A 9,947-nucleotide genomic window follows, 5' to 3' on the forward strand; every position below is an offset into this window, starting at 1 on the left:
CCCCTTAGCACCAATTTTTTATATACTTCTTCTAACAATTTCTGTAACTAATCACATGGCTCACATGGCTTCTCATCCCTTCAAATGATGTACATGCAGTCGTTAAAAAAATTATCTTTTTCCATTAGCAAGGTTTTATGGGAGAATAGAAGTTTTGTAAAATTTTATTAATGGCTCTGGCTAACCATATGATTTTTGAGAATTCAGCTTATTAAAAGAACTTGTCTGTTTCCACACTATTTTATTTTCACCGACCATGGTTTCGGCAACTTGTGCCATTGTCAGGGTACAAGTTGCCGAAACCATGGTCGGTGAAAATAAAATAGTGTGGAAACAGACAAGTTGTTTTAATGAGCTGAATATCAAAGATTTCCACCGCATCACGCTGGACACTGTATCTTTTATTTTTGAGAATTGTTTAGTTTACGTTATTTTCGCTATTAATGTCTAAAATCTGTGAGGAAAAGGTAAATAAATATTTTCCTCGTCATCAGCGTTTCCTTTTTTGCCTCGCTGAGTGAGATAGCTACCTACAAGTCATCATCAAAGTCCCTTTTCAATGTTTTTAGCTAAAAAGTAAGTGAATTTGGTTGTTTCTCTGTAATTTTTGTGACATGACTTTAGACATTTGTTCCATGCATCGAAGATAGCAGTTTATTAGGAGAAGGAGATGAACAGTAGCAAATAGATAAAGTGTACACTTTCATTAATCCAGTCCCCGAAAACTATAGACCTGAAGGTACTTGCCGCTAGGCACTACCTAATTACTATCTCTATTACTTTGAAATCACGTATTACTTAATCATTTATCCAGCTGTCTGCCCCACTCAGCAACTTATCCCAAAAGAACGAGCAAAGCCAATCTCACAGATTTCCTCCCTCAACTACATTCTCTGTAAAATATCTGGCCTTTTCCGTCGTTCTCATCGGGTGAAAATTTCTTGGGTTGTTGCTGAGTGATATGGACCGTATTCGAGGTCCGATACGTTCTACTTCGTCAAGCATATGATTCTGATACCGTAATTGTGCGGCCATACATATAAGCTGTTTTCCTTTGGTAATATATTGACCTCTTATCCTCCTTCCCGTCCATCTTTCTCCTTTAGTCCATTCCTTCTTTGTTACCAGCTAATTAGCTTTATTCTCCGTCACCTTTACAAAATTCGTATTTTTAGAGACCTACTCATAATCGTATTTTAGTTACAATCCCTTTGTGCTTGTTTTCCTTTATTTAATTTCCCGATTCGATTTTGAATTATCTAACACCTCTCGCAGCATATGACGAAAAATACCTTTCCTTGGTAATATCTCTTCCAATTAGAGCTTCCATCCTACCCTTTGCATCCAATTCTTCCGTGGTCACTATTGTTGTAAGATAATATAATTCTGGTTATTTCATTATCGTACCCATTCTCTTATGTATTTTTTTCAAATTTTCAACATTGATGGGGACAACGTTATTGGGCACCCTTAGAAAAAAAACTGTTTTAGAGATATTATTCTTTTCTAAACTGATTTAGAGTCCTTACTTCGTACCTTCGGACATATTTTGCCAAGTCTGAGAATGGTTTGTTCCTAAGCGAAAAGCGATGTGCGGTTACGTTCATAGCGAATATGATTTGGTACTGAACTCTCTTTAGTCATTGGTTTCCTCTTTTGGTGATTCGTTTATTTGTGCTCATTATGACGTTTAATCAAAGGATCTAACATGACCGTGATTTTTTATACTTACTGAATGTAATCTTTATATTTGAGGAAAAATTGATGGTGAAACCTTAAGCGATATCGGAAATCCAACGTCGGAGAGACCTTTAAGACGGAGAGAAAGAGAGCTTAAGGAGGAGAGAATGTAAAGGGGAATGGAATCGATCCGAAGTGGAGAAGGCCGTGTTACAGAGAAGTGGATGATGAAGATGATGACGATGGAGTGAAGAGAAAAGGGGGAAAGTGGTGAGTCCTTGGGATGTGAGACAGAGAGGACGCTGTCGAGAAGAGGATGATGGAAGGAGACGTGAGATTTCGGGGAGAGCTCGAGCGCGTGTCTTTCTATGGCGACCGGGATAATTAGATGGATGGTATCGAAGGAGGGAAAGGGCTACGTCGACCCATCACGATTGGCAGTTAGGCACTCGATGTTTGCGTCGCAGCGAGAAATTACCAGAAAATAATATCTCCAGAGCTCTTACAGAGCCCGAGCGCTTACATGAGGGAGTAAGAAGCCAAGGGGAACAAGTGATTTTTTTCTAAACAGAGTCACGTACAGAAATCAGGTAAAAAAACAAACGGGATCAACTAGATAACTAGATATGTAGTAGTGCGTTTGATTTTCCACTCGAAGTCACACAGACTAGAGACTCTCTCGCAGTGGCGGATCTATGTGGGGGTTAGGGGGGTTATCCTCCCCTCTAGGGCATCCAATGTACACTACATAGAATTGTAATTTTTTTAGACCTACACTATTGCTTGTTGGTTACCTTCCACTCCGACTCTCCTTGTCCCTATTCTGGATCCACCACTGCTCCCTCGTATCCCTAGGCCACGAAGTTTTAGTATATTTCTTCTATCAATTTCAGTATCTGACTCAGTTTAGAATAAAATCACTTGTACCCCTTAGTTTCTCACCCCCTCATATGAAGCTCAAAATTACCTGTCAGAATGATTGAAATTTTAGAGGAATGCACGTGAATACATTCAAGAGAATCGCTGTAAAACACCGAGTATTTTTTTTTTTCAGATCTTCATTTACCTGAATTTATACCCAAAGCTCAAAATTTATTGGATTCACTCTCTGTGATTTTACCAGGGGGGTGGGTAGAGCTAACGTGGAACAGGGTAGAGTTAATCCCGAGCGAAGCCAAAGGCGTGTGAATTTCACATATTTATGGTAGGGGGCAAGTTCCTTTCCCTGAGCCACATAACACTTCGAGAATTTTGGTTGGAGGTGTTCGAAGTAAGGAAGCTGGAATAAATCTGGTATCTGAACTCAGGACCCCTCAATCCGAAAGCAAAAGTCCTACCCGCAATGCCACCACGCTCCTCCTGTATTAGTTAGTTGCATATTAAAACAATAACTATAGCCCACAATACAGCCTTTAAAATAAAGGTGATAGGATAACGATAGTTGATTGTTTAATCTTGTTTTTTAACGCGGAAAAAGTTTGTTAAATGTGATAAACATTTAAAATTAATGAAAGCGGAAGATTATTCATTCCGCATAAATTTATTTACGATTGGTTCGCCTCTATAGGTTTTGAAGATGACCTTAGAAGTTAAAACCTGTCGTAAATAAATTTTGTGCGCAATAACAAAGGTTTCGTTTCAATTTATTGTAATGTTAAACAACAAATCGAAGATGGGAATTAGTTAGGGCTCGGTTCTTTGTATCTAATCTTATGACATCGCAGTTTATAGAATATTGAATCCACTATTCTCAGCCATGGGAAAGATTGCTGAGGAGACAGTGGGTGAAGAAGGGTATATCAGACAAGTAGTTCAGTCCCGAGGCGGATGAGGGCACTGCTGATGGCGAACGGCAGTCTCAAGCGGAAGGACAAGAGTGGAGAGATTGGATGGCTAAGAGAAGGGAAAGAAAGCCCTCGAGGACGGAAACCGAGGACGAAAAACGAATGAAAATCGGAGGGCAAAGAAGGAGAATAAAAGAAGCAACCATCTTCGTCCTCTCTACCGTGCGAGGAATAACTTCTTGAGGCAAGGACCAACCATAAAAAAAACCTTTTCTTGTAAGTTATAATTTTTTTCCTCACTCGCCCCATTCAAAGGAAGAGTGCATTAAAAATTGAAGTTCAGGAGGGAGGAAGAGAAACTGTGTAGTTATTTTGAGGATGTGCATTATGGATTAAAGGGGGCAACATTTTTTTTATGGAGAGACTAAAAAAAATAGTCGAGCAAAATGTAACTTGGGATAAAGACTCGTAAATCATCCTAGAAGAAATTCGCGTGCCACGGAAATTAAGTCGATGTGGGATGTAGGTACCGATGGGAGACACTTGGGGGAAGGCGAATAAATTATATGGCACCGAAATAGTTTTTCGGGGTCGCTGGCCGCTAAAGGGGGAACGCGTCGCGTTCGCTGCAGCGCAGGTGGATTGGTTTTTGAGGATGGTATTTTTTGAGAGAAAAAAAAACATTAAAAAATATGAGAGAATATGAAAGAATGCTGGGGAAAAGGGTATGAGTGGTAATGAACGACCGATGGGAAAAATGAGAGGATGAAGGATCCGGCGGCACGCGAGACGTTATCGGGAATAGGGACGATAAAAATCGCGCGGGGGTTTGGGATGATAAAAATTATAGCGTTGTAAGAGAGAGAGAATCCGGTGAGGCAGGAAGGAGGAGAAGCGGAGGCTTTTTCATCCGGTAGTCTTCAGCATTTAGCCAGAGGAAGAATATTTGGTGTCAGTGGCGTAGCGAGACATTTTTTCTGGGAGGATCCAAAATCTGGGTGATCCGGAGGAAAAATTTTGGAAAACAGGGTGCTAAGTACGTAGAAGGTTTTAAACTAATATTAACACTTTTTATAATCGAAAAAAATTCATTTTTCCAAGAAAACCTTCGTAAAGTCATGATTTTTCAATATTTTGTTTCCTTCTATGATGAAGAAACCTAATTGCGATTTTATATTTCGGGGGAGTTCGGACACCACTGGATTCTCCCCTCGCGACGCCACTGGTTGGTGTGTACTAGCATCAGACTCTGGGATAAATTCTTCCCTATAGTCTCTCTAAAGGTCGTTTTACACGGGGCACGTACTTCCACAATCTGAAGTGTGCAAGGAGGCGCAGTCAAAATTGCATCGTGTAAAGCGGTGAATTACTTTAACTTTAACACATGCGAGAATGCGTGGACGTGAGATGGCAAAATAGTCCCTGTTCTAGTGATGGGTCGATCATGAACGATTCGATCAAAAAGATTGAATCACTGGGTGAATCAAATGACTCATGATTCATTTCGTTAAACAAGTCGATCATCAATCATCAATCACTCCAACTTCCGGTTTCATATCAATCATCCCGGTTTCCGGTTTGTTTCAAAATTTGGAACGATCGATGCTTGATCTATTTTCGTCAGGGCAGAAATAGTTATGTCATGAAGAACTGAATACTTGTGTAATCTTTTTCTTAAATGTTTTCCAGCAGTTATCAGTATTAATAACACCAATACACGTAAAAGGAAAATATTAAGATGACTCCTGTAGGAGAACGTTAAGAAGTAGAAGTTAAAGCTGGTTACATTTTATTGTGCCGTTCATAAAATTATCCTGCAGATCAGATTCATGCATAGTGTGTGATGTATTTTGTGTTGTATTTTGAGATATGTAGTTAGAAATTATTTTATTAGTGTTAAGAAACTGGCAGTTTTGCCTTCCCAAATATTTTCATGACACTACTTCCTTCATTTTTGCAATCTAATTTACTCATCTAGGAATTCACAATCAAAATAGTATATGAAATGATAATATGGATAGCAATCAGCGTTACCAATGCTCTTCGCAGATGAGGCAGTATTTATTCGATTATTCAAAGTGATTTATTACATCCATTGATTGAGTCTTTTCGATCATGATTCCTTTTGAGTCTTTTCGATCATGATTCCTTTTGAGTCTTTTCAATCATGACTCCTTTGAGTCTTTTCGATCTTGATTCCTTTGAGTCTTTTCGATCTTGATTCATTTGAGTCTTTTCGATCATAATGATTGAATCAATTGATTGAATCACTTGTGTGACTCGAGTCAAAATGATTGAATCACTAAAATGATCGACTTTGCCCATCACTACGACCTGTTCCTATGTTTACTAACGCTATTCACCGAAGTATTAGATCTCTATTTCTATGAGAAATTATGTATTCCTCATCGATACTATAAACAAATTTTTCAATTGGTTTTTACTTTATGGTCTATCATCAGTGAAAAATAAGCAGAATCTTTATTTAAATGATAAAATATTATTGTTGTATTGGCTCTTTCTTCATTTTTCGTCGCGATTTTTGGTATGGTATGTAAAGCTGGTATCATAGGAATAATTAAAGCTAAGGAATAAAATTTTTTAAATATAATAGTTGAGCACAATTTGTGAAAATTTCGTTTTATTTGCTGTAGTGTTTTAAATTTTAAATAAATTGTCTCTTGAAAAATTAACGCCATCTCTCGGCTAGATTTTTCTTAAAACTTGTGGAATACAGAGGTACTCGGTTTTGTTCATTGAATATTCATTCAATTGATATTTTTATAGGATAATTTTTATTTCCATATATGCTCTTTTGCTTTTTGTTGCGTATAGTAATTTGTCGGTTTAATTTATCTTTATGGTACCAATTATATTTGTATGTAATAAATTTATTTTTTATTTTTGTTGTTTGTGTAAAAATTGTTGCATTCTGTATTTATGCTTATGGGGAAACCCAGAGTATAAATAAACGTTCATTCATTCATTCTTTCGGTACGACAACTGGAATATTATTTAAGTAGTTGACATACCGATGGCTAGTCTTACTATTATCAGCTAGGAACTGGCCATTCATTCAGTAACATCTTATAGAACTAGTCGATATAAGGTGGGCTCCTTAAACGTGGCTGTCTCTTCTATTATCCACGGAAAATCGTACCGTCACAGTACTGCGGATCCACAGCATCCACTGCGGATTGAGTAGAGGAGATTTTAGTGCTTAAATGCTGCAACAAATATATTGTGTTTTATGCTTTAATGAATACAAATTATCACAAAAATCAGAGTGGTCAATGGTAAGCATCAGTTATACTGGGCGTTGAAGGAATCATGTGTACGATACTTTGGAAAATATTCTTCTAATGCTTTTAATGCCATGTGTTTCAACACCATATGTTGTATATTCATTGTTTCATTTTTATTTGGAGGTCTAGATGATTAGCAAGTTAATTTTCTTCCCTTCTAGGCCACTCAGGAGACTCGAAAGGCTGATGCTGGACGGGAACCGGTTGTCCGTGGTGTTGGACGGGGCTTTCTCCGGACCTCGCCTCGCTGTTCTCTCGCTCGCCCGCAACCGCCTCGCCAAGATCGCCCCAGGAGCCTTCAACGACAACCCCGCTCTCCTGGATCTGGACATATCGGACAACCGCCTCGAGCGGGTCGAGGCCAGTGTCCTCAGCCCACTCGCGACCACTCTCACCGCCTTCCACATATCTGGGAACCCTTTCTCTCCCGACGCCATATCTTTCGCCCTGGAACCCCTGCTCCCTAAGATACAGGTCCTGTCCCTCTCCCGCCTGGGCCTCCGATCCATACCGACCATGGCCCCGGCTCCTGCCCTCAGGGTTCTCAACATGTCCGGAAACGCCCTATCGAGACCCCCGCTCACCCTCGTCTCCTCTTTGAACTCGATCCGCATACTGGACCTTTCCGACAACGCCATGCGCGGCCTTGACGTGTCGGCCCTCCGCCGCCTGGACACCGCCCTCCATCGGTCGCAGAAGAACCAGATCGTCCCCGAGCTTCGACTCGGCGGGAACCCCTGGGCCTGTGACCGGTGCAACGCCGCAATGATCAGGTGGGCCAACGGCAGCGACCTGATCCTGAGGGCTTGCGAATCTCCTCTAGGCGTTTCCTGCCCGGATTGCCACGGTCCACGAGGCCTGGCGGGCCGGAGACTCGGCTCGCTGGACCCGGACAGCCTTCCAGGCTGCGGCGAAGGGTACGGTACTGGGGAGGGGCCGGGTGCTTTGCTGGAGGGTAGCGTGGCGGCGCGTGCCGGGTTGGTCGCCGCTTCCGCAGCTGCCGCCGGCTTGGCCCTACTCCTGGTCACGGCCGGCATAGCTGCGTGCGCGTGTCGTAGACGGCACGCCGCCCACTACTACACGCGGGAGGACAAGCGCGGGACCCTGGGACAGCACGAGGAGGAAGATGACGACGGAGGCTGGGGCCCTGAGGAATGCCTGAACGGCGGTACGGAGAAGAAGGCCTGGTCCCCTCAGAGGAACGGGAAGGTCGCCCCTCCTGGGGTCACTATCACGCACCCGGACGTGAAGCACGTTTCCATAGCCACCATCGACGAGATCACGCGGGACCCCGAGCTGGGGGCTGCCCTGACTGCCAGGGCGGCCGTGGTGGCAGGGAACGGCGGAGCCTGAGTGACGGCCCCCGCCGGAGACGTCGTGTGCATCTATTGTGACATCCTCATGCGAGGAGCGGGGAGGTACGAGAATTGAGGATGGGCGATCGGACGAAAGAGGTCTCTTGTGGACGCACCGACTCTCCTGACATGGGTTTCAAACGCTAAAAGGAAAATGAGCAAGGATATTGCTTCTCACATATTTCCCATTGCCCATGGCAATTGAAGAATTAGACGAGGAAACGAACTATCATATTCGGGCGTGTAAGAATGTGCGTGTGTGTGTGTGTCAATGTTTTATTCCTCGTGGCATGCATTTTCATGTCGTCGCCGTCATAAAAATAAGATTGTCCTTTTTGTTAGGATCAATCGTAATGCAGAGCTTCCCTTTCTGTCGGCATTCTTTTGTAAAACTTGACCTTTTTTATTTATGAGGAAAAGGGCGACGTTATCTTTGCCGAGAAAACGAGATGGCTCAAGCCGAACTGTCGTGCAGTGCTCCTATCTGTTGGTACCTTTCTTTGGTGCTAGCCGCAAAAAGTTTCTATTGCGATCCATACCTTCCCAATGGAGCGTTTGCCATTTCGTCATGAGTGTATTTTACCTTTGATAATGCGCATTCGCAGAATAAGTAACAATTTTTTTTTTATTGTTGACATAATGCTGCGCTTAAGTGGTTTTATTTCCTCTGTGTTTCTCTTATAATATTTTCTATCCCAACAGGATTCACTTTGTCATCTTAAAATGTAGGGAGGAATTCCTTATATAACTGCATCTTTAATTGTCATCAGTCAGTTAGGGCTTTTATATATATTTTTAAAGTAAGATAGATTTTAACTGTTGATGCAGAAGATGTGCATGTGTAATTGTGACTTCCAGTGTGTGTGTGTGTGTGAGGTGTAAAACGTGTGAGATTGTGAATTGTGACAGTGCGCTTCTACGAAATGCAAACCTTTGTAGGGAAATTCTTCATGACTTAACTAATTACGGATATCTCATGAAGGGATATGGTGTTTAAAGCCAAAAAACGTAATTAAATATTTCGGTTCTTATCCAGAGCCGCTGGCATTTCAGCCATTGATTAAATATCCCAATATTAAGCGTGGTCAAAGAAATGCGTGTTATTTAATTTAAGGAACGACTAAGCTAGATATTATCGGTCGTGTGACCGCTAAAACTGAAGTGAAAAAAGTATAGTTGTAAGCTTAAAAAAATACTCTTTGAGGGAATTGACGTAGATGCATTTTATACCAAAGGAATCTGAAATACGGGCTGTCGAGGTGCAGCCTAAATGGATATCGTAAGTCTCTTAATAAAGTAAAGAACATGCCAATCTACTCACTGCCTATTTTTTTTCTTTTCATACTTTTTCATATATTGAAAGAACCGGCAAGGAGGTGACTTCAGCTGCGCCGGTGATGAATTTGAGCCGATCGGGAATTTATCTCAATGAGATCATACGAAAAGTACCACCGGTGGAAAAATTTCTCAAGTACATTTTTCAAATGAACGGAAATTATTTTTATCGTTTTTCAGTAAAAATAATAATCTTACCGATCTAAGGTAGAAATTTAGCGAGCATTAGATTTCATTGCGAAATAAAAAGATTGGTGTACTTGACAAAGTTTTGGAATGGAGCCAATATTATCGTGGCAAACTTCGTCCGCGTACCGTTTATTTGGTAAACCGTCGGGGTAAAAAAATATCTCGGAAAGAACCCAGTTTTGCTAGTCGTAAACACATATCTCGTTGGAAACGAGGGATATTAGAGAGAGGTAGGAAGATATGAAACTAGAGGGGGAAGAGTTAGGTTATTTACGGTTACCTCCACTGCCTCAACGTTT

At 41.4% G+C, this 9,947-nt stretch overlaps 1 protein-coding gene across 1 annotated transcript in view; it reads left to right on the plus strand.

Annotated features, from left to right (window-relative positions):
- The window catches only part of LOC124155759 (insulin-like growth factor-binding protein complex acid labile subunit), a 464,134-nt gene extending 454,694 nt beyond the window's left edge, over window positions 1–9,440 (plus strand). Inside the window, exon 6 of the mRNA XM_046529845.1 lies at window positions 6,931–9,440. Coding sequence (XP_046385801.1) covers window positions 6,931–8,122 — 1,192 coding nt within the window. The 3' untranslated portion in view covers window positions 8,123–9,440. The remainder of the gene's footprint in view (window positions 1–6,930) is intronic.
- The last annotated feature ends 507 nt before the right edge of the window (window positions 9,441–9,947 follow it).

This window comes from Ischnura elegans, chromosome 3 (genome assembly GCF_921293095.1).
Source record: "Ischnura elegans chromosome 3, ioIscEleg1.1, whole genome shotgun sequence".
Lineage (NCBI taxonomy): Eukaryota > Metazoa > Arthropoda > Insecta > Odonata > Coenagrionidae > Ischnura > Ischnura elegans.